At 34.3% G+C, this 26,852-nt stretch overlaps 1 protein-coding gene across 1 annotated transcript; it reads left to right on the top strand.

The window, feature by feature from the left end:
* Positions 1-541: 541 nt before the first annotated feature.
* On the top strand, positions 542-22,486 carry LOC113399946 (uncharacterized). Its single transcript, XM_026639263.2, has 24 exons — positions 542-1,905; positions 2,806-2,948; positions 3,143-3,303; positions 4,396-4,665; positions 4,748-4,874; positions 4,973-5,256; positions 5,474-5,608; positions 5,717-5,823; positions 6,065-6,233; positions 9,261-9,750; positions 9,830-9,940; positions 10,800-10,961; positions 11,321-11,382; positions 11,992-12,143; positions 15,269-15,429; positions 15,635-15,708; positions 15,786-15,883; positions 16,572-16,734; positions 18,188-18,305; positions 18,933-19,103; positions 19,478-19,631; positions 20,285-20,638; positions 20,823-20,965; positions 21,259-22,486. The coding sequence occupies exons 1-24, from the start codon at positions 858-860 to the stop codon at positions 21,298-21,300; spliced, it is 4,899 nt and encodes a 1,632-aa protein (XP_026495048.2). The 5' UTR covers positions 542-857; the 3' UTR covers positions 21,301-22,486.
* The last annotated feature ends 4,366 nt before the right edge of the window (positions 22,487-26,852 follow it).

Here is a 26,852-nt window from a genome sequence, read left to right on the forward strand (position 1 = left end):
AACCAATATATATCTATAACTTATACCAGAAGATGCAGCGCGTTTCGGATAAGAGTTTTGTGTTTAATACGTGTGAACAACGTCTCCCGAATGCTTTGCTTGTAAATTAGACATTAATGCTGCATAAAAGGCTTTGCCTTTCTTATAAATCCGCTCCATCTATTTTGATCAGTTTTATAGAACATACAGTGATGCTGACCATATTATGATAAATACAATAAGTGCAAGCTAATGGTTACCTATAATAAATATCTTGCTTATCTATTCGTATTTTTGTATTATTTACAATATAATCTACAGACTAAAGAAAGTATTTAAAAAAAAATTATAAAGCTTTTTTTTAATTTATAAAATATAAATTTCGATGTTATGCAACTGTTGGGCCGCAGACAAATTATTATGAGTCTTATTTTATCTTTATATTTCACTCGTTGTAATTTATATTTGAAAAAATAATAAATACTTAAAAAAGTGAATCCGATAGAGAAGCGAAAGGGTATAATGTATTTAGGGGTAAATTATATTAACAGTTGACAACTTCGTAATCCAGCAAATATTTTGGTTCTGTGGATAATGGACATAATACAAACGTATATTATTTGATGCATTGTTTTCATTATAATTATATTTATTTTTTGATAATAAGTTTAAACGTGGTGAGCATTTTCTTTACAAAACTGTTGTTGAATTTAAAAAAAATTGAATTGCACAACTCTGGTTATTGAGGCACTTAACATAACCTTTATGCCTGTAGTGAACTGTTAAATTTATGATAAGTATATAAAGTTAAATGAATTACAGTTTTTATTAAGAAAATGTTATAATACTAAACGATTCTTTCTTAATGTGTCATTGCTATGGATGATGACTGTAAAGATTATAAAAAAGTGAAACGTCAACAAAAACTTTATAAACCAGGTAGTGGACCCCTAAGACGATCTAGGTATGGTTTGGATGCTAAAATGGATTCCTATGATTTAGATAATAGTCCGAAAGGACGAGATGCTCATTACGGATCTCAGCACTCAGTAAATGGTGAAGATGTCAATGTCACATGTAGGGATGCAGCAAACACTCGTCATAGAAAACCTGAACAACAGCTTTACGTACCAAGGACGGGAGATTCGTACTCAGATATTGACAAGCAATCTAAAGCATCTATAAAATGTGATAATACTAGTCAATATAATAAGAGACGACCATCAGGAAAACAAGATAATCATACTTCTATTGGTGATACAGGGCCTTATTCTAAAGATTCTTCGCAAAAAGATTGTCAGTATAGAGATAATGATGTTAATTATAATAGGCATTACAGGCAAGGCTCAGAAGCTAGATCGGTATCACCAAGTCAAAGTTTATATGACCAAAAATCATTAGACAGAAATAGAGACAGTAGAAGTATGGAGACATGGGCAGGACGCCATAAATCTAGGTCTGGTGGCAAACCTCCATCTGGGAGAAGAAATTCAGCTGGTTTTCCCTCTGACTCTCGACCTAAGCACATCAACTTAGACAATATACCACCTCGATTTAGGAAAAAATATTTAGAACAATCAGGACATCAAAGTTTTGATAGTGTAGACCAATTGAATAAAGATCGTTACAGCAATAATGATATGACACAGTCTTCTTACAATTCTGGCCCATTTTATAGCTCTAGTAATACAAACTGGTCTCAGACCTTACCTTCCCGAGGAAGAGGCCGTTTAAGAGAAAATGAAAACTTTGATAGGGAGAAATTTATTAATTCATATTTAAAAAATTATGAAGTACAGAACTCCAGAAGATCTACACCAAGTAATTCATACATGAATTTGTATGAACCAAATGCACTGGAAAAAAGTGGTTATGACAAATCAGATTCACTAAGCAGTGATTATGAAAATAAAAAAAACGATAGAGGTTAGTTACAAATTTTAAGCCAACATAGTCTGTTTAATCAAAAAATACATATGTGACCATTGTATAACACTTGGGTATTTATATTTTTTTCATGTTGTATAAGTATGTAATTCATATGTTCAGATTATATATGGAAAATAACAATCTTCTCACCTGTCACTTGTTATTTTTGTGTATTAATATTTAATTTTTATTTAAAACTAGTTGTTGCCCATGCCTTCGCTCGCATTTTAGGGTTGGCATTTTTATGCCTGAGTAGCTTTAGTAGCCTTTATCGTTCCGTGGAGTTCAACCTTGTTCCATACCATATTCAATCAAATTTGGTTGAGTTGTTTGGCCATGAAAAAGCAACAGGCAGAGTTACTTTTGTATTAATAATTTTAGTAGGTACTTAAAAAAGAGTTAAAGTGGGGTTGCTTTGTTATGATAATAAAAGAAGTAGAACTATATAAATATTCACAGTAAGTAATATACTAATTACCAACTGTGAATGTTTATATAAGTGATTGATTTCCAAATGTATAAGAAAAGTGTTTAAGAATCTTTTAAAAGACAAGTAACTATTGATTTGTAACCCAAAACAATTCTTAAACATTGTATACCTTAGTTTTTTAGTTTAGTTAAAATTTTATGAGGCCTTATTTTGAAATTGATTTGATCTTCATATATATCCATGCTAAATAAAATGTAGGTATATTTTTTCATGCATATGTCAGCTGAGATGGCCCAGTAGGTAGAAAATGTGGATTTTAATCTAAGACTCTAGGTTTAAATCTTGACAAGCACAACTGAGTTTTTATGTACACATTTTGAGTTGTGGTTCATCTCGTAAGAGCTTTGTCAAGTTGTCAGACAACTTCATGTGTGTGATAGCATTAATGCTGAGATAATTTTTTTTAGGTTCAAAAAATGGTATAAGTAGAAATGAGACAAGATTTAATCATACAGAACAAGATAGTAGAGAGGTAGATAGTAGTGAAAACCATAATGATAGTGAATCTATTTCCCAAATATCTACAAATCTATCAGAAATGACTAATTTGGTAAGTTTAATTATATTATGATACATTCTGAAAGTCTGCTTAATGTTTGTCTTATGTTCATCTTATTTTTATTTAAATATTTTGGTGAAATGGTGATTTATTTTAGTATTTTGGAAAGCATACTTGTCATTTTGTTATAATGATACTTTTGAAATAAAAAAATATGTTAAAACTATTGAGGTATATGATTATAGGATTGGACAGAAGAAGTGGAAAAGAATATTAAACTTGACGACTTGTGTGACCCTTCTGCTTCATTTTCCCAAAGTACAAAACCTTCCAACGTTCAAGAAAACAAAACTGTTGAGCAACGTGACTCAAGAAGAAATGGTAGATCTCGTCGTAGAGATAAAAGGTAATTTTGAGTTTAATCAACAATTATTAATTACTCCTAAGTCTCAACCTGAGATGATGACGAAAGAAATTAGTTCCATTAATGGTTTTATTTCAAAGTCAGTCATAAATCTTAATTCAATATTTACACTTCCATATTGATTGAAAAAAATAAGCTTGACACCAGTTCGGAAAGAAACACCTCAGACCTGAGGAGAACCATCAAAGGAAACTTAGGAGGAGTTTTCCATTTTTTTATTCCAATGTAATTTTTCATATTACTATTTGAAATGTCCTGTCGGCGTAGCAGGTGTGCTATAATCTAAGAAGTCTTTAGTTGTATATTATCCTTTAACACAAATAATCCTTAACGAATTCGAAATCGAAAAAGTATTATTAACTATCACTAGCTTAATAGTATGTATGTCAAAATTTTTTATATTAAACTAATTAAACTTTTATATTTTTACGAAGATGCGTCAATATTTCATATTTTTAAAATTATTTTCTTAAAGAAACTGGGGCTTAGCTTATATGATCCATTATATTTATTTTAGTATTTTTTGAAAATGCAATAACATTAGTGTTATCAACGGCCTTTTAATGTATCTGCCATATGGTTTATATAATTTAGCATATTGCTTATGTGTGTATATATAGTCTGATAGTCTAAATTTACAACACACTATATTTAGTTAATTATTTATTTATTAATCTTTACTGCAAAAAACAATGTCAGTAAAGTAAGTGAATAAATCCAAGGGTTAATCGGACACTGTTCAGTATATTTTTTAGTTTAGTGTAACCTGTAATATCTCTCATATTATAAATCTGTAACTCTGTCCGTACGTACGTAGTTGATGGAAACAGCTAGTATAGTATAAAACTACTGTAAGTATAAGAAAAATAAGGTGTGAGTGCCAAAGTACTCACGAGAATATATGTAAGCAAGTGTTACGCTGACGTCATCTGACGCTCGAAGTCTCGCTTAGTCCCATAGTTACCGAGCGCTGAGACGTTTCTATGTCAATAAATATTAATAGACCGATATTTGCCTTTACATAAGGGATTTGGCAAAAGTGTACTATGAATATGATTTTTGTAATTTTTTCAGGAGCTCTAGTCGAGGGAATCGCAATCCTGAAAAGAAAGAAAGAAATAGAAAGGACAGCAATGTTAGCATACAGTATGAGCCAGAGAGAAATAGGAAGGATAGTAATGTTAGTATACACCATGAGGCGATATCATATGGGCTGAAACAACGAGAAAGGGAAAGACGTGACAGTCACCGAAGTAATCGTTCATCTACCATTGGGAACAGTAGAGATGACTTAGATCGATGGAGGTCGCTGCGATCTTACAGCAGGGAACAGAGCTCCGAAAGGTAATAATACATAATAATATGTCATAAAATTCTTTTGTTAAGAATAACTTGCTAAACTTCAAATTGTTATTTTAATTTCTAGAATGATAGTATCGCAATGCAACAGCAGAGACACATCAACTCATAGAGCTGCAAGTCCTAAAGAAATCGATGGGTTTAGGGTCCCATCCTCAGCCAGTAAATCCGGTGCCTGGGTTTTAGCAAATCAGGTATGCTGCATATGTATGGCTGTATTAGTTTCTATAAAAAGTCACAAGTACATTTTTTATAAGAATATCCGTAATTTTGATTTTGTCGCCGATTTCAGAAAAAAAATAACTCGTCATGGAATGGCGGGCGTGGGGCCAGTACGGAAAGAAAACACTCACCTACGCCAAGTGCGGTGAGTGAGGCGGGCGAGGGCGCAGGCGGCGGGGCGGGAGGCGGCGCGGGCGGAGGGCGACGCTCGCGCAAGCGCACGGGCCGGCGCCGTCGCAACGCGGAGAACGTGCAGCCGCCCGCGCCGCACCCGCCCGGCGCGCAGCCCGCGCCCACCAACGTCAACTGGCGAGAGGAGATCATCGAGTCCAAGAAGCACCACCCAGGCGATAGGTAAAATATATGTTTTATATCAATTGATAATTTTACATAATGTGCAAACATCTGAGCGCTCGGTTCATAGTAAGGGACTGATACTTTGAGCTGCAGAGCGTCAGATGACATCAGCGTAAGACTTGTTTATACATCCTTTTTAAGTAGATCCTCTTTTACTTTGAGTATATATACTATTGATAAGTACTCATACGTTACGACATTTTTTTTGTTTTAGACAATCTGAAAGTACTAACCAGAGAAACAGATTAAATAGCGTTCTTTCGGAAAAATCTACGTCAGAATCGACTTCTCATCCCGGCTTGATCATCTTACCACAAAGTTCTATTACTCATATGCAAAAAGATCAAGGGTAACGTGTTTTTATAATATTATATTTCTATTTCGTTACTTATTATTACTATTTCCATAGTATATTGTATTAAAAAAAAAAAAAGCTATATATTTTTAATTTTTTCAGACGTGGTTCTTCAGAAACTCAAAAAACTTTATTCGACCATCATAACCCATCTAAACCAATAATAGTACAAACAAGTCCGACGAAACATGACGTTCGACTAGAACGTGGTAAGGATAACGATATATTTATGAATTATTTTACTTACAAATTACCAAAACTTGTGTCCTTTTAAATATGTGGCAGAACTTATTTGACAATCAAAAAGACTCTGAATTGATCCAAGTCAAAAATCTTTACTCCGATCGTAAGACTACTCTAATATATGTACCAATAAATAATTTCCACTAATTAAAATGTCATTACTAATGGTCGTACGTCTAGAAGGCTCATCCTCGCTGTTGGGCACAGGTGCGCGCGAGGCGGGCGCGCGCGGCTACGAGGCGGGCGACGCGCTGCGCGGCGCGCGCCACGTGGCGCTGCTGCAGAAGGTGGACCGCGCCGACGCCGTGCTCAAGATGCACACGCTGCGGGGCCCGCTCGCGCTGTTTCGCGACTGGCCGGACGTGGCCGAGACCAGGTTACACCTTATTTTATGAGAATACTTGAGAATACTGAAAATCGACGAAATACTACGTCACTACAATTATAAGCGCCAAAATTTTTGTGACTTCATAATATTAACGTGTTAATGTTGTGACGTCGCATTCCTTTTGGATATTAAGACGCGTCATCGGTACCAAGTTTTGAAAATAATCATTTAAAACTTATGATATATTTTTTTAATGTAACGTTGATTTTCAGTGTTTGTTTCGAATCAAACAATTTATAGAATATATTAAATTTATATGTATCTAAATTTTATTTTAAATTTGTATTAAGTAAGTAAGTTAAGTAAATAAGTAAGTTTTTTTACATTGGTTATTATTTTAAATCAATTTTGTGGGAATTTTAAAGAGCGATCTTTAGTACGAATTCGGTCATGTTCGAATACGAATTTCCACCAGCGTCCTCTCTGATCATTTTATTTCGGTTGCTTTGAAATAAATTCCTAGTTTTTATACATTTTCGGACAGCTAAGTAAACGATTATGTTTTTAAAATAATCTGCAGAACAAGTTTCATAATGTTTTTTTTTTATTTTTCAGGCATATTTGAGGGAAATAAATAAAAAATATATTGAAATAATATCGTTTTCTGTGTCGCATTTTTAAATTTGGACCGATAATTATTGTTTAAATATTGAAAAATATCCAGTCTTTAATCGTTTTTATAAATCAGAAGAAAAAAGTAGATTTTAATTGATGCTTTTTTTTAAATAAATTTTTGAAGTTGCATTTTGGACTTATTTTGAAAAAATCTAAAAAACGCGATAACTCAAAAATGGTTCACTTGTGCATCATGCATATGGGGGTTAAAATTATCGCAAATAATATATCACCTATCACCTCCTAACGGGAATACGTCGAATTACCAATAACCCTGTATAAAGCGTCTTTTTGTACGTGATATAGATTATTATTAATTACCACCAATTATTTTACTTTTTTACTTTATCTTACGACAACAGTACGCAATAAATAACTGTCAATATGTCAACTCATAATACATTTATTTATTTAAGTTTTTATTGCTGGTACTAAAGAAAAATAAATTTAAATTATTTTTAGTTTAGGACATCGGATTTCCTTTTTTAATAATCAGCGTGTCAGGTGACAGCTACTCTTCCAACTGCTTCCGTTAATTTCTGTTTTTTTTGCGTGTCTTGATCGTGATGGTCCTTTCAATATTCCTAATATCGTCTGTTCATCTTTTTATCTGTCTATGTACATTTTTTTCTTTTCCTATCTCTTGATTGACACTCTGTTTTAATTTGTGTCCACATCATTCTATAGTCCCTTTTGATATCCTGTTCATTTCTATTTCAACCGTCTTATTTTCCTTGTATGTGTTCTGCCTTTTTTCTATCTATCTATTTATCTTATTTCTTCTCATCTTTTTGGGCTTTTAAGTATGACGCCTATCATATTTATTTCCATTCCTCTTTGGCAAGTCCTTAGCTTTGAAAGATGTTTCTGGGTTAGCTCCTAAGTTTGGTATCCATATGTATCTGGTATAAGTATAAGTATAATCTGGTCTCAGTATCATAAATATGTGTAATTCTTAACGTAATCAATTTTTTCGCTTCTACTTCGATAAGGTATATAATATTCTCTGTTTGTTATTACACTTGTTTTTGTTTAATTAATGGCTCACCATCCATGGTTGTCTCAACAACCACGAGACTACGCTGCTTGCATCAACTAGCTGTTTCAGCGTATTATGTTAAAGCGTATGAGCGTTGTCAGATATTAGCACTAACTCATTCGCGAACCTTGAATGTAATATTCTCCTACTTCAGATCCCTGATTCGCTTGTTGAGAAAAGTTTTCGAGACAGAGGTTCTCTCTATCTTACACCTATTATATATTTCCAGATATTAGGAATTCTTCCCCGGTGATTTCTAGTGCTATCTTGTTTGCATGTACATTAAGTGTATGTATTGGTATACCTTGTTGAATTAGAACTTTATTGTAATCTACAAAAGGCATATAGAAAGCTTTACCATTAACTCGACATTTTTATACTAGTTGTTTTATGACATGCAAATGATTGACTGTTGAAAAACCCGCTCTAATACCAGCTAACTCCGTAGGATCGTCAATGATTACTGTTATCCTATTTAGTATCAATTTCGAAAAAACGTCGAAGAAAACCGGAACAAACTTGTGTCTGCAATCGAGTCTTCGTTAAACAAAGTCTCGAACTGGGGCCGGCTAAACCTAGTCCACTTCAACCCCAAAAAGATGCAAGTTTGCGCGTTAACCGCCAAAAAAACACCATTCGTCGTATCTCTACGATTTGAGAACATTCCGATAGCCGCCACAGCTAGTTTCGAAATACTTGGCGTTGATATTTCGAGCCTCGTTCAGTTCCGCGGTCAATTGGAAGGCAAAGCCAAATTGGCATCAAAAAAGCTCGGTGTGCTCAGCAAGGCAAGACAGTATTTCACGTCGGCCCATCGCCTAAGACTATACAAGGCGCAAATTCGGCCTCACATGGAGTACTGCTCTCACCTCTGGGCGGGTGCTCCCCAGTACCAGCTCCTTCCATTTGACCGTATCCAACGTAAAGCAGCTCGAATTATCGACGATCAAGCTCTTTCTGATCTGCTCGATCCTTTGGCTCTGCGTAGAAATGTTGGATCACTCTGCATCTTCTACCGAATTTTCCACGGGGAATGTTTCGAGGAATTGTTTGGATTAACCCCGGCAGCTGAATTTCACCTTCGGACATCTCGTCAAAATTCTAAATTTCAACTGCACCACCTAGATGTCCGAAAAAAATAAGGCAAAAAATAAATAAAAATAAGGCTTATAGGCCTGCAGTATTCGTTGATGTTCCTATCGCCTTTTTATGTAATAGTCTTCTATATCTTAATTCTTAATTGATGTTTTGATAATTTTATTCGTATATATTTTAGTTTCAATGTCCGTCGATAGTGGTGTCTATAAAATATATTATTATATTTTTAAAGTATTATTATTATTATAAGTTTTCTTTCGCAGGAAGTTTCTACAAGGTGCTCTGGAAAGGTTGTTGACATCCGATTTAAAATACTGCCAAGCTGATAATATTGAACACCAGTTTTGGAAAATTCTATACTATAACTTTATAGAAAATTTAAGGAAAAGTATTTCTACAATAACTCCCGAAGAGAAGCCCGAAGTAGTGAAATTGATAAATACTATTATCGAGGAGGGAAACGTTTTCTTCGAGAATCTCGTACAAACTTTGGAGAAGACTTATAAATTCAATACCGAAGATTACATAAACGACAATCACGTTTTGCCACCTAAAGGTCTCGGCTACGTCGGCTTAGCTTTAATTTCAGTTCAAAAGCTATATGTATTTCTTGGCGACTTAGCTAGATATAAAGAGCAAGTGAATGAAACGAATAATTACGCGAAAAGTAAATTTTGGTACACCAAAGCACAGCTAATAAATCCCAAAAATGGTAGACCATACAATCAGTTAGCTATTTTAGCAATATATGCCGTAAGTTGATAATATTTACAATGGTGTAGCTTATTAAATAGAAATGTGTACAATTAGTTATTTTATGTTTATATTTCAGAGGAGAAAACTTGATGCAGTGTATTATTATATGCGAAGTTTGATGTCCTCGAATCCATTTCAATCAGCTCGCGAAAGTCTATTGTCGTTATTCGAAGAAAATAGAAAAAAGGTATGTATACTTTTGTGGCATATATCGATTATATATATTATTCGTGTTGTAAAAACGAGAAAACGGAAAGCTTCATGGTATAAAATAAAACATGTTATTTTGTAAATTCATATTTAACCCGAATAATTAATTAGCAGATTTTATTTATTTATTCTCTCTTCTAATAAAGTAATTGTTAAAATTTGACGATAATTTAAAAAAAGTATGTACTCATACTTTATATTTAACATTACCGACTTTGGAAATAGGTTAATATTATCATAATACAATATTAATAATATAGTTTATAACAATGTTTATGTTCTAAACTTATATTTTTTTTAGGATATAGAATAAGTCGTGTTTAATAAGATAGTATATATTTATCATTTCATTTTTAATAAAAATGATCATGTCTCCTCAAAATTATATTACATCAGCCTTAACGTCATTATCGTCATTAAATTTCTTACCCTAGAGAGAGACAATTGTTTTGCTCGGCGTCCGTCCGTGGGGTGCCACTGTTATTTTTTGAATTGGTCTACTGAATACAAAGATTTATTGAATACTTCCATATGATATTTCCGTGATCTGAGTGAAGCAGATTTCTATAATCTTACCAACACAACTTTGCAGCGGAAATACTAGAGGCCCATATCTCAATCTTTTTTCAGAATTAATGTCTTGTTTATGAAAAAAACTCACTATAAGCTAATGTTTTAGATGTGTTACAAATACCCATATAATAATAGTTGGACTATTGATTTTAAATGTAATCGATAAAGTTGTCGACAATATCAGTCGATTTTTGGGTCAGGTAGCTTCTGGGGCAATAGAGGATTTGGAATAGTACGTAATAGAATCCGTTTGTCGGCGACAGTACGAGGCGGCGGAGCGCAAGCGGCAGGCGGCCGTGGAGTCGTCGAAGGGCGAGAGCGCGTGCGCGGGGCTGCGGCGCGAGGTGTGGGTGCGCGCGGGCGGCCAGCGCACCACCACGCTGCGCCCCGCCGACGACGCGCTCGCCTCCATGACGCCGGTCGAGGTGCGCGCACTCTGATACGGAAACCTTGCTACTCTTGTACAGATTTTCATTTGCATCATATTAATATTCGTTGTAAAAAAACGACTACGGCCTTCTCCGTTTCACTCATGCATTCGATTAAAAACAGTTTTTGGGAGGAGTGGAGTCGGCATTATCAGAGGAATTTCCTGCGTTTCGATGGATAACTTGACTTTTATTTAACAATACTATTGATAACATAATATATAAGTAATTTGAACGCAAAATCTCAATTAGGTATTTACATATGCCTCTTATTTCGGTTTCAACGTCCTGCAACTTATTCACCACCAGACATAAAAATTGTTTGATGTTTAAGTTAATACTTATTTTTGTTACAGTTAAATAAAAATTTCATCACAAGTTATTTACATGTTCACGGGAAACTGATAACAAAAATTGAGTAAGTATTATTTCACATATTAATATAAACGTTTGTTTCTACTAATATATTATTTATTTATTTTATAAAAATAATATTAAGGTAAGCATTTATAGTAATTACTCATTGATGGGCATACTGATAGTTAAGTAAGGTTAAACCGTACTTTTTTTTTAGATTCGATAAATTATTAGTTTGTCCACTTAGAGTCTATTGTACCGTGCTTGGTTTGCGTCTGCTGACTATTTGTCCGGGATATGTTTTTTCGTTTGCGGTGAAACATTGATTTGTTTTAAATACCCGAAAAAACAAAGAATAACCAATAGAAAGAGGTAGCGGTGAAAGAGGTTGAACGAAATATTCTTCCACTTCAAAATTTCAGCGGGATACGAATGTTCGGTCGAATGTGCCGAATATTTGTCTCGATTCTAATTTAAATTACATTTTTACAAAAATAACAATTTCAAATTTATTAATATAAGCATCATGCGTCTGATAATTGATTTCTAACGGATTTAGTAGACAAATTTTATATTAATAAAAACGATACTCTGTACATAGAAAATGTATTTTTAGTTATTTTATGTATACGTGACTACACGTGAGTAACTGAAGCATTCCCTGCGCCAGCATGGAGTCGTTCCACGCGAGCGCGGCGCAGATGCTGCGGCAGTTCCGCGCGCTGCTGCACCGCCAGCCGCTGCCCACGCCCGCCGCGCGCCTGCTGCAGCTCACTGCGCTTAACATGTTCGCCGTCGAGACCACCGCCGCCTCACTCAAAGGTCTCTATTTCTCTCTCAGTCTTCCCCTCCTCTAACTCTCTTCCTATCTCCCCCTTTCTCTTCCTTCGTCTCTCCCTCTCTATCTCCTTCCATCCTTCTCTCATTCTCTCTCTCGCTGCTCTTATATCCTATTAAACAAAATGCACCCGCGATACTATACAAAGTGCAATGTTTTTATGTTTTATCTGAATTGATGAAAAAATCTGCTATTTAGAAAATAACCTATGCTGTAATGAATAATCTAAATTATAAATACATATTATTTACATCAATTCCGATAGATATCCGTTCGACATTATTGTGTTAAAGTCATTTATATTCTTGCTAACCACTAGCGGTTCCGTGAAGATACGCCGAACGTCAGTACGTAATGTAATTTGCCAGAGACACGAAAAACGATTTAACGATTCACAAGGTTCGATTTCCGCTCGTAATTTGTATGTCATACATTTATTTATAGCGGTTTGAGTGTATTGTCCTTGTGACGGTCATGTGCGTGCATCGGATAGCATGTTATGCCGTTATTATTACTCGGGGAAGCTGGAATCCGACCCGGTTATATCATTAACTTTTATAATTAGTATATAAACTGATTACGATTTATAAATTATTGAAAGCATATACATATATTTTAAACATCACAGTTCGGAGGCTATTTTTTACAAATATAATTAATACGAATTAAAATTTTTTTGTTGCAAAAATAAAAGTTATACATTTAATAGATATAAAATGTTGTGTTTTTAGATTTTATCGTTAAAAAACAAATAGCTGTACAAGTCAACTTTAAGTGTTCTACTCAAATAAAAACAAGTTTTTTTTTTAAATATTAATTTGATTATGTCCATTAAGTCTATTATTTATGTAATTCAACATTATTGTCTGAATCTGAATAAGTTATTTGAACAATTTTTATATTCTCTACTCGGTAAAGATGTGTGTGATGAGAGGCTTGCTCTGTATGTTTAACTCAAACTATAAATGATTTCCTACTCATAGTCTTTACAAGGCAACCGAAAACATTAATACATCACAAATAACATTGATGTGAACCACGATGAAAAAATATGACGATAACATGAAAACAACGTATGTATGTATATCATACGATATATTTAAAATTACTATTCTGTATAATTGGAATTTTATTCGTACTACTTTAAACTATTCACTTATATTTTATGAAAATAAAAAGTACTATTAAATTGTTAAAAGTACTTCTCAAAGAAATTTTTATGTTTTATCCCGTCTGTGGTGTTAATAACTAACATATATCATTTTATAATAATGCAAATGTACGGTGTAGAATAGTAATAGCCTCACTGAACATAATAACGAAAAAGAAAAAAGTTTTAACATATATGATCTTAACACAAATAAGTTTATCTGTTTAAATTGATCAATATCAAACTCAAACAAAATCATGTAAATAAAATTTCATTCTTCAATTTTGTGCTGAAATTATGCCTGATGTGCTTCCTAAACATTATATATCTCCTCAAACGTATCTCTAAAACTCTGCAAAATAGCAAACGATTCTCGGAAAAAAATATTTTAATTACTCTGGCGGTTAAGATTATACATATTATTAAAAGTTTCTTATAAAATGTTTAAAAGCTATTTAATATGTTAAGTTTTAATAGCTGGAATTCTATTTTTTGTGACCTTCTCAGACAAGCGAACCGAAACGAATACAATCGTTGCGAGAAATTATTCAATCGATAAAAAATGCTATTTTCTAGACTCACGTAATTAGCCATGGCAGACTATCAGGACTATAATAGGTAATAGGTTGATAAAAACAAAATAAAACGGATTTCGTTGACGCCGTTTCATTTGAATGATGTGTTTATTGCAGGTTTGTTTAAAAAATGCTTTATAAATATACGTTAGCGGTCGTATTTCCTGCAGTTTTGTGTGCAACAAAAGCTTATAATTACAAGGTGGAGGTTGTTGCACTAGGGTCAGCGCCGTCGCCTGCGTCGGTGCACGTCGGTGAGACTGCAGACATGACGACCAAGGGTTAACAAACCGATTCCACTGACTCCGTTCTTTTATTTTTACATCGACGATTATTCATTAGAAAAGGATTTTGGTAATTGTACTCAATCTGTTTAAAGATAAAGTTGATTTATTAATTATTAAATGTTTTCTTTAAATAAACACCTTGTTTTGCATACGGTCATTATCTATACACAATAAAACATTTTGAAGCAAAACATAAAATGACTATTAAAGTTTAGTGTTGTTATTAGTTCTCAGGTAATGGTTATATAAAGATGATAAAATAACTTTTTATTTTTTTTAAACAATCAATAGAAGGTATAAAATCAGCAGCTACAGCGAATACCATTTAAAGTCTTTAAATTATTATGGTAATAACGACATCACTAATGTAACTGCTATTACTACTAGATTTTAATTTAGACTTAAGCGGTCTCAGTGTTATGCGTCTAGTTTTGCAAGTTTAAAGATAGTAAGCGACTCACGTTTGCAGGTGTAATCCGTGCGAAGTATTTTTAGCCGACTATTTCTATTTATAACCGGCCGGCTTGCTGGCTCTGACATGTTGTCCGTCATCGTCAACGCAGTCTCTATTCTTATCCATTAAATATGTCAATATTTCTCCGAGAAAACTGCAACCTTATTTTTTTATGTAACAGTGCTTTTACGTATTTTTTTTTTATATTTAATGGTTATATAATAATTATAATTCAATTTAATTGTTTTAACATGTCTTTTTACAATGCAATAAAGAACTTTTAATTAAAGGTTTTCTCGTTAATTTAAACAGGCTTTGTAACTATTAAACTGGCCTAGTCTTTTTTCGCTAACGAGAAATAAACTTATTTATCGTTTAAAAAACATATCTAGTTATACATTAAAATTGGAATTGAAATGGAATCGCAATTCTCATTCCGTTGAAATCTTTATTCCCCGTAATAAAAATATTCATGCGAATTAAAATACGTTCAGTGGCGCCTTAATTCATGCTGCATGTATCGTATATAAACTAAATGTTTTGATGACGTACTGTAACAACAGACACGATACATAAAAAAAATATTGTATTTGTGTAAACGTGGTTTTGTCTTTGGATTCATTTAACACAATTTAAAATCTAGGAAAAGAAAATGGCGGCGAAAGAACAGCGTGGCTTGAATGCGCTTTGGGGGTGTCGCTACTTATGTTCGGCGCGCTGCTGGAACGCTGCTGCGCGTTGTTACCGGAACCAGCGCACACGCAGCAACATGCGGATGCTCTGTTATTATTACCTGCTATAAAGGTACATACAAATGTAGTAATTCTATACATTAACAATGCATTAAGAGACGTTCGTTTTAAGATATTTTGCATCATCGTTTTGAGATTTTATATCATCCGCTAATAATCTTTATAAATTCATTTTTCAAAACATGTTGTTAGAAATCATTATTGATAATAATTAGCTCTTTTTAAGTAAAGACAATGAATAATATTTTTCTTTTCAGGTGTGGTCAGATTGGATGTTATGTCACAGTAGCATATGGAATCCGCCACCATCTTTGGACAGTTTCGAAATAGAGTAAGTACAATGAGATAGTAAAACTAGGGAGGAGTAGTTCAATATTTTTGGAATAATTATTGTTTCTTTGTATTCAGAAACGACAGCGATCCTTGGGATTGGCTCGCGAAGCTAATGAATATACTCGAAGATCTCGACGACAAATCTATTGAATTCGAAAGCGAAATGAAAGAAGGTAACATATACGGATTTTATCCGAGCTCTTCTGAGCAGGTACTACTACATTTATAAACACAATACTTTGTGTTGCTGTGTTTCGGTTTGAAGGATAAATATTGATCTGATGGGCTGAAATATTGGTAAGCTTGGTAGTTTATTGCCGTCGATTAAAACGATCGCCATTATTGTGAATATACTTTAAGTCATTAACACGTTACCGTAGGTATGATTGATGTCTTAAAAAAGGTAGAATGAAGTTTCGTGATTCCAGTTTACAAATATCCCATGCAGCACCTTTTGTAGAATATGAATACAGCTTTTTATGGTTGAAGCGTTTTGCCCAAAATACTAGTATTTGTAATGTATTTAATTAAAAACTCATGTGAATTAATTAGTGGATATATTTTTTTTAACGCCGGGTCAAAATTTAGTCGTTCTACCTTCGGTAGAGGAAACAAAGCACGGTGTCGATTTTAGTGGCCCTTAAATAAATTATTAATCATAAAGGTTGGCGGAGTTGTAAATGTACCTAGACATAGACGCTTTAAGGAATACTAACCATTCCCGTACTGTCAATGCCACCAACCTTGGGAACTAAGATGTTAAGTCTGCTGTGACTGTAGTTACACGGGCTCACTCACAGTTCGAACCGGAACAGTTCGATGAGTGAGTGGATGTAATATGTGTGGGCGTGGCGTGCGCAGGGCTGGCGTGCGTGCGGCTGCCGGAGGACGCGTCGCTGGCGGGCTTCACGCCGCTCATGTACATGGAGCCGGCGGCCGCGTGGCTGCGGCCCGCGCCCGCCGCCGCGCCGCACAGCGCCGAGCACGCGCTGCGCACCAGGAAGCTGCTGTTCTTCGGCACCGAGTGAGTGCCTCGCTACCCGCTCCGGCGGCTAGCCGTACTGATGGTTGCGGTCGTGGTTGTTGCGCACATGGAAAACGGGGAGAACTCGGCGGGTATTTTTTTGCTGGAATGATCAGGGAAAAGTCAAGCAATTTGAATAAAATCTCTGGAATTATTCCAAAGTTCTCCCTGGAATATCTGTAAAAACTGTGTGAATAACCTGGAAAAGTCAGGGAACTTGTGAGTCAATAATGCGTAACAACCATGAAAGTATTTGTTTTTTTTTTAAGATTTACTTTGATACTACACTAATCTCTTTTATATGAAATATTATTAACATAGTGGCGTGAGCAGTTGTAGTTTTAAGGACGTCTTCTATTTTTGAGAAAAATCTTATCACGATGATTGTCATTCTGGGCCCTTTCCAAGCGAATGTTATCAAATCACTTTCTGTTAGATATTTGATCTAAGCTTTCTAAAGTAGACTTAACTTTAGAAAGTTAAGATATAAATATTTGATCGCGACAACTGTACAATGTCTCTTTTGAGGATAAATCACACTAAAAATTTTTATGTTTAGAAAAATAGGAGACAATAATAGTTAAGTTAAGTTTGCCATACAGTATTAGTTCGTATTAAAATTAATAACATATTTTTTAAATCTTTTCTGTCAAGACACGGACCAAATTACGGCTTTAAAAATTACAAGATATTTGAATTAACATATGAGTCGTGCAGGGCACACTGTATGCGTTATTGTCATATAATATATCTCATCAATGAATAAAAGCATTGTAAACCCCTATAAAACAAAAACTTCTTAAAAAACGCCAATTTTTAAAAATACAAAGAATTTTTCGAAACGCAAATTCCGCTAACCCGTGAATTCAAATTATTTAAGTTCGTATATTAACGCAATGTTCGCATATTTTAGCAGAAGGTTTTTTTGAGTCAATCAACAATCGGGTGGATAAATTCATACGTAAACGTTTAGGGCTGGTAAATGAGACCGATCATTTAACGTGTTTCTAAAGGTAGACAAACAGCGAATAATACGATTGAGTTAGCGGTTCCGATCCATTTGGTTACAAATTGAAGTCAGTACATGCGGAGCCGAGACGTGAATACTTACAGTAAGACTAGTTCACCACTTCAAAGTCATTTAGCGAATTGCGTTTCGAGTACCTCTCGTTTCGGAAATGAGGTGATTCGAAAGAAAACTAAAGTAACCAACATAATCTAGAGCCCTAGACAATTAGAAAGCCGAATTTGCCGTGAACTGAGCTGTTGTATAACCGCTCCTGGCAAACCAAAGAGAGGATGCGGAGTGGACATACGCATAAAAACTTCTTCCAAATACGATTCCGAGATTACTAGGAGTATTTCGTTATTCCTCGTTGAGTAGGTGCGATGCGTCCTAAACATCTGACATCGTAAAAAGTGGACAATACTACTAGTGATCTGCTGTGTACAGGTACCTCGTGGGCGTGGAGCCGCCCGTGCTGAAGCTGGAGTACCCGGCGGGCGCGCAGCCGCGGTACGTGAGCGCCGTGCAGCACGCGAAGGTCAACTACGCGCCCTTGCAGCAGCTGGTAAGCACTATTCACTATAGCTATTCTATACGCAATTGCTTTTTTAGTATATCGTAGTTCAATTCACTTTCGAATGAATTAAAATGTGTGGAATGTCGAAGTATGTGACGTCATAATATTAACGTGTTTATGTTGATGAGAACGAGGGTAAGTTTATATCGATATAGGCGTTAATGTCAGGACTGCCAAATTCATTTGATAACTTAATTTTGCGATACCTAGCTTTATTAGGAAGTTAAGTTTTACATTGCGATATTATATATTATGCTCGGAAACTGTCTGTCTCGCCGTCTAATCAACACTAAGGTAAAAAAAATAATTTGTAATTCATGTAACTTTATAATTATTATAAACAAAAAAAGGTTTTTATGTTGCATATTTTCTTAATATACTTTAATTCTATATAACTCATAAGATATCCAGTTAAAGTGAATTTCTAAACATACAAACTAATGATCTTTTCAAAGTTTTCGCAAATATCGGATGGTTAAAAATATAACCAAGTTATCGGATACGAAACTGCCTGTCTGATTGAGAGTGATTGTTTGAATAGTTTTTAGGCCAAATTTAAAAATCGTTCGCTTTCAATTTTGGACATATGTATTTAAAAAAATATGTTTATTTTAGACGGAAGATTCAGGAGACGATGACAGTGCCAATGGTATAGCGAGTGGCCCGACCAGTCTCAGCGAGGAACTGCCGGAAGGAGCGGACGAAACTACACGAAAATTACTCAGGAGAAAAGAGCAACTCGAATCTCGAAAAGCCACGCTCGAACAACGCCGACAACGAATGCAGGTTTGTGACACATTACAGAAACATTTTTTAAACAAGTTCGTGCTGGTATTATATTTTGAACACTCAAACACGTATTACTTGTTCAGTTCGTGTAATCTTACGAAAAAAATGTGCAAAATAACTTCGGTGATTTTTTTTCTTGGCGAAGAAATTGGTCGAAAGTAATATTTTTTTGTGTGAATCTCTTAAAGCCTAATTTTTAGATTGGAACTGGAAATTTTCTTGAACCGGTATTTTTTTTCATAGTTATCTGACCGAGATCGTACGATAATTTTTACGTTAGCAAAATCAATAAATATTCAAGTATGTTAAAAGAAGGATGCTCGGATGCTTCAGACATAACCCGCCGTCTACAGTTTGTATTCGTTTTACAGGAAATGCTCAGCAGCAGCTGGGTGAGCGTTGAAGTGGAGGTGCGTCCGCGCTGGCTGGTGCCCGACACCAACTGCTTTATCGACCACCTGCCGCTGCTGCAGGCCGTGGCGGCCGCGCCCGGGCAGCCCTACCAGCTCGCCGTGCCACTCGTCGGTCTGTCTCACCTCAATTTAATAATTGTATTTGTAAACTTTGTTCGACAAGAGCGACAGTGGTCGTATAATTTTTAATTAATTTTTCTCATTGATATGAGTAAAATATAATAAATATAATATGTTCTGCATGTCGACGATTAGTATACATATAACTTCGTATCCAAAAACTCCTGAAAGTAATATCTTCCTCAATAAGTGAGTATAGATAGATCGAAACAGTCAAAATATTTCCGTTAGTAAGTAAAATAAAAAAAAAGTAATCGAAAAAGTATTCGAATAAAGTGGCTGCCACACTATGAATATATAATAAGTGTGAATGCCGCTATTTAATTAATTTACTTCAATTTAAATTTATTCTAAGAACATGAAAAAAACCATGTCACCAGATAACGCTAAAACACGAGTCATGCATATTGACATTCCACTTAACGGCAACGACATCGCAAATAGTACTACTGTATCTATTATTGTTATCTGTATATTTTTAGTCATAATCACTCGAATTGAAATTGACAAAGGAACTTCGGCTTTAGGGCCCTATTATATGTGGATAAAATGGTTCGTTGCTCCAAACGAGTATGCCAACGATACTTTGCAAAAATACGGCCAAAGCTACGATCTCGTAAAATGTGTATATTTTCACCCCCACAGTGGTGTCGGAGCTGGAGGGGCTGCGGCGCTGCGCCCGCGTGGGCGGCGCCGCGCGCGACGCGCTGGCGTGGCTGACGGCGGGCGGCGGCGGCGTGCGCCTGGCCACGGCGCGCGGCTCGCTGCTGGCGGCGCGCGGCGTGGCCTTCGCCGCCGAGCAGGACCAGGCGCGCGGCACCAACGACGACCGCGTGCTAGCCACCGCGCTCAACCTGCACGCCAACCTCACCGCCGCCCCCGCGCTCGCCGCCGCTGCTGCCGGCTCCGCCGACCCGCCCGCTAACGCTGTCGCCAACGCCGTCGCCAACTCCGCCACCAACTCCGCCACTAACTCCGCCACCAACTCTGCCGTCAACGGTTAGTATTATTTATGCAAATGCATCCCAGTATATCGATCTATAGCATATAGATTAGACATTCACGTTGCGATATGAGCAATTATTATGGGTTTCCTCGACCAAGTTCCGATGGGTAGGAGGCTAAATAAAATTTCCTTTTGACTTTTTGAATGCATCATCTGCCAACGATTTGTTCGCCACAGAGGGCGCGGCGGGGCATGTGCGCGAGGTGGTGCTGCTGACGGACGACCGCAACCTGCGCGTGAAGGCGTTGGCGGCCGAGCTTCCGGCGCGCGACTTGCCCTCCTTTGTCCACTGGGCGGGCTTGCATCCCGATCGACTTGTTGTAAGTTTTATTTTCCTATTAAAATGATACGTTTCGAAGGAATTTATTTCATTCGTAATTTTAAGGTTTCCAGTTCCAGTTCTCTGACGTAGATATGCAAAAAAATTTAACGAAGTTACAGCTAAAGGCCGTATAATACTAGTATATGTTGTTCAATATTTTATCGCTCAAAACCCGGTGAGCCGGTTTCGATTGAACTTGAAAACGGTAATGATATAAACGAGGTAATATTGCTATAACCGATTGTTGCAGTGAGTACAATCACCAGCAATGTTTTTTTTTTACTTTTACAGAACACAAATACTGAAACTGCTACCCCGAGTCCAGACGTTTGACTTTGTAGTTGCCATCCGAATACGCCTGTGTTTAGTTGAGATCCCTCATGGTTTATTGTGTTTGACGCGAATTTGTTACGTCACGTAAGTTAGATTTAGAAACGAAATGAATTTTTCGTCGCCAACAATCGTGTTCTGCAATCGAAAAGGCGACGCTTTAAATGTATCACTTTAGTATAGGAATTGAATAGTATAAGTAAAAATACACCAATAGAGAGATATAATAATAATAAATTTTGTTAAGAGCTTTAGGATTCCACCTCCGTGTTCCTGGGCCACATTTTCATTGTTAATTATATTTTTGTCTCTTATTTTTTTATTTTAAGCTATTGATTAATTCTAGTACATCAATAAATTGGTGTTGCTGAGCTATTTTTATTTACTTTTTGTAAAATATTAAGTGTATTTTTAATATTTTTAACGTAGTGATTTCAATAAATAAATTGTAATTCTTTAAAATCAACTGAAATTGTTTTTCGTCGTTCCCGTCTTTAGTTACTGCTATTATACTTTGTTAACATTAGTAAGAGTTTTAGCTAAACTAATTCCTCCGCTTACTTGTTGCTCGCTGTTTTAATAATATAAGGCACGTTAATCTATCATAACCTGTCATGTTACAATGAACTTAATAATTCATTTTATATAATTTTATTCCGATCTTATATGCGTATTGTGCCATTTAAAAATATGTTTCGCTCAGCAATTTTTATTTTTTCTATAAATCCATATTTATTTTTAAAAACATTAAAACGACTGCAGAGTAGATGAATTTTAGTAATAAGAAATAAACACTGAACAAAGATAGTCCATCATGACTTTATATCGCACTATAAATATACATATACAAACATATACTTTTGTTAAATGTTTAAAATATACACACTTTTACTATCTGTAATGAAATCATTTTATTGTAACGTATTCCAATGAGAAATTTATTATTATATAGTATATTCTTCTATTCGTTTGTTTTGCATGACGCAGAACATGTTTTGATGGTACACTCAACATAGGGTTTTATTTTACTAGATAATATGTAAAGTGTTTATAATGAAATGCAGAATATAATGATTGACTACTATATAGATAAAGAGTATTATTGTAACGAATTCTTTTTCATTTTTGAATAAAATTTGATGCTGTTACTTTTTGTCTTAATCATGATGTTAATAAACATTGATACTTATTAATTCGTATTATTTTTACCCAACATATGTACGTTGTTTAATATTTGTTTTACTTGTGATTCTGATATTCCTGAGTTTGGTTATTAAACTCACTTTAAATAAATCAAAGATTTATTTAACCTAATGCTGCATGGACAATGCGTAACATTACATTGGCGACGTGATTTTTTTTATATCTTGACTTTTTTAAATTCATTTGCATTTTAAAATCATATCATAAATATTTACAGTGTAAGAATCCGACACATCGCTATTTGTTCAAGATATTTTCATTCAAATTTGCATTTTTAAATGCAATTATTATGAATAAAATTTAGGACATAGATGACTGTACTAAACTACTATTGCATTAGTTTCCCACATGACGGCAGTGAAGATTTCACGGGTAATATGCTACTCAATTATGAAACGAATTTCAAAGGACTCTAAAGCAGTGTTATTAAATAAGCATCTCTATACTGAAAATGAATAGTAAATCTATTTATGGTCGTACAAGTGAGAAATTCCAATGTTAAGACTTGAGCAATGGGAATTGGCAATGTTCCGAGGCGAGGCAGGCGCGCACCGGTGCGGAGGTTGTAAAAGTACCGTTATTCTTATTTACCGTGCGCATCTCGCTTTGGGCGCTCTGTGTTAGCTTATTTACTTATTTTATATATACGCGTACTGCGACATTGCGTCGTTCTCTTGATTTATTTTGTGAACAATTTATAACTCCAATACATTTCGGAATTAAAGAATGTTTATTAGGAGTATAATATATTTATTTTTTATTTTGTGTACAACAGCCAATTAGACATTTTTTTCATTATAAGCTTTATAGTAAAACCATAGATTATAAAATGTATATAAACATTATGAACAAAGTGTGCTTGGTATTAAGTTATCAAATCGAATAGTTTTATTAGATATGTAAATCAATCTCATATATTAAAGGTAGGTATAATGTAAACAATCATACTGTGGTCACATCGAACTGTAACCCTAACTGTGTTCAAACCGATCTATAGTTTACGGTAATTTTGTTGCTTATTTTATAAGGTTGATATTTGTATTGTATCCTAACTAATATTAACAATGCCAAAGTAAGTTTATGTATTTGTTTGTTACACTTTCAAGGTTTAACTACTCAACCGATCATGAAATTATGCATACAAATTATCAGGAGTACCTATCTACCTAGTAACCCTGACACGAAATACAAGCGGAAGCGTTTGGAAATTAGTTCCTGATCTTTTTCATCTTTGGTTCGGTTAGGTTTTGCATTTATGCTGATAAGTATGACTTTCTACGAGTTCCATCGTTACCAATTTCAGAAGAGATACTTTTTCCTTAAAAGATATTTTTAAGGAAAAAGTATCATCACTATCATTTTATCGGGAACCCCTACGATTTAATTGGCGAACCATAGGAATTATTGTTTCTTGAACCATACGAGCATATTCGAGCAGCCCTGTTGGAAAGGGAAATATTATTAATATTTCTATCGTGGTAATATTATAGGCGATGGTGACCACTTATCCTAAGATGGCCCCATTTGTCAGTATGTCTACCTATTTTAAATAAAAATAAATAACATTTAAAATAACCCAAACATTAAAAAAAAATGATAAACGTGGTTTATTTTATAGATGCAGAAATCTGTCTTTCTGCCTTCGTATCGATGCGCATAAATTATAAAATGAAACTTATTGTCTGTATATATAAAGAAAAACAAACAAAATAAGTCATTGGAATAGCGACTCGATAAATCAAATTATAATATACTTTATTTAAGTAGGCTCTTGCAAGTAGTTTTGAATAATCATTTTGCAGGGTCAAATTAAATTAAAAGCTACCGCTCCGTTCGGAATGTAAATTCTACCGAGATGAACCGACAAGAAACTCAGAAGTTACTCTTTCCGACAGTCAGTTACACAGATTATTAAATATGTACCATAATTGAATTTTTATTCATCCCTCATAGAAATCAATAAATACCTACTAATTCCGCATTTTTATCATCTATATAAGCCTTTATCGAGTCATACGCCTTATCAATTAAAGTTTTCTTAACATGTGATTTAAATTTATTTATTAATTTCCAAAATTAAAGTTATTTGAGGAATTTTATTATATTAGCGAACACCTTACCAAGGAAAGATAAATTGACTTTGCGGAAACGGAAATTTTGTGTTACAGGTTTTTAATGCTTCTCGTTTTCATACAATGTTTATCAAAGTTTTTATAAAAAAAAAAAACAATATCATCACGGATATATATAATATTGTTGTAAATTTACTGTGGATACTGTCATAAGTAGGTATACCAACTTTTAAATATATCCGAAAGGGAGTCTCGAGCTGTGAAATATACGAAAGAGCTCTAATGGCAATATAGGAAAATGTCCAAAATATACTAATCAAACAGTATGAATCTTAGTTAGATGTCTGTTTTAGGAAGTTTACGATAAACCAACTTCGTAACAGTCATTGCAGTCATTGCATACATCATTTTTTTTCAATTTGTTTTGTTCTGTTCATTTAAAAGAATTATGAAGTATAACCAGCAAACAACACAATATCACAATTACCCTAACGTAAAAAGGTAGGTGATTAATATATATAAAAAATATAAAAATAACTATAATTGATCCCTGTGAAATTCTTAGCTATCCCAGAAGACTAATTCTATTAACGAAATATTGTTGACTCACACTCGTATGCTTTAGATAAATCGCAGAGTACGCCTAAGCAGTGCGGCGTTCGTGTCAGCGACCCTCAAAAAAATCATTATTTTCACAGTGAAAAAGACCGTATATCGAAATGGTAATTTTCTCTTATAAATATATTTTACTCGAGGAGGTTATCAAAATGGACGTATTCCTTTCTGGTTGTTACCTCAGAGCCCGATGATGAGCGATGATGTTGAACGATGCACCGATTTGGAGACTTCGTTTTTTGTTTGAAACGGAAAATATTTCCCATTAGTTCCATTTAAACTATTATATTTTTTAATCAGATATGAAATATCTTTTTTGTTAAAATTTTATCCTTATCTATGTTTTAGTAAGTTCGTAGGTACGTATGTATTTGTACTGTATATATGTAGAGGGCTGTTTATTAGGCTTCCCTCTAACAGTCTTAATTACATTCCATGTCGCACCTATTTTATCCTCGGAATATATGTGTTTATTTATTATGTAGGTTAGTACAAATACGTAACGACTCTTTTAATAGTTTTAGTTAGTAATAGTTGCTAAACATATTATACAGACGATGTCTCCTGATGCTACATACTACATATATAATTAGTACAATTTAATTGTACTTTTATAGACAATAGAAGCCCAGTCACTTATGTTATATGTTATTTTTGCATTTCTATATCACGTTTTTGTTTTAAATATATAAGATTAGATTAGATTAGACTTAGGGTCTTATGACAACAAATCCAGTTTATTTATTTTAGACATCACAATAAATGGTTAAGTTTATTAACATTTTTTTTTGTGAATATGCAATTAAATGTTATATATTGTACCGAAAATCTTTGAGTAAGCAGGGCGATTCTGTAACAATTCACATCGTATCTCCCTCGTGCAATATTGACAGCCAATTTACTGTGATACGCCTTTTGAAGACGCGTATCCTATAAATTTTATCATTATTATTGATTATGTCCCATGTCACATTCAGACATTTAACGCTCGTGTTCTGCGATGAGTTTCGATTTTTTTTCCAGAAGACCTTTAATAGTTTCAGGATAAATTGACATATCATGTAGGTATTCCACAGTGACAAAATAATTTACATAGAAGTCTGGTTTGTTATTCGGGTTGGTTCAAAGAATATGTGTATTAAATGTCTTAAAGTGGGTAACTAACCTAACGCTTAACATTGTTTTAATTTAATCTACATTACATAAAATAAATCTTCATTAAAATCACCACAAACAATAACTCATTAACTACCATTAAATACGAAATAACCTAAAGATGTTATATCTTATGGTTATTTCATATCCATTTCAAACAATCATAGTCGTCTAAAGAAGGGATATAAAACTGTTGTTAAATTTTCATAGAATTATTTGTCTCCGTACCATAAGAATGGCAAATATAAATTGGTCTAAATTTATTATTTTACTTAGCTTTGCTAAACTAGCTATTTATTGGTGTTTTTATTTTATAAATAAATAAGTGTAACTATTGTTCGAAAGCCTTAGAGGCTAAGAAGTTGATGAAGAATGTTAATTCGTAGGAATCTCCTTTAAGTCCTCCATATCTTAATTTCTAAAAACCAACCATAAGAAGGCCATATTTTGGGAAATAGGTATTAAAAGTTATTTGTAATGAAATCGTTGAAGGTCAATATGTTTCTTATT

Source organism: Vanessa tameamea, chromosome 8, assembly GCF_037043105.1.
Source record: "Vanessa tameamea isolate UH-Manoa-2023 chromosome 8, ilVanTame1 primary haplotype, whole genome shotgun sequence".
Lineage (NCBI taxonomy): Eukaryota > Metazoa > Arthropoda > Insecta > Lepidoptera > Nymphalidae > Vanessa > Vanessa tameamea.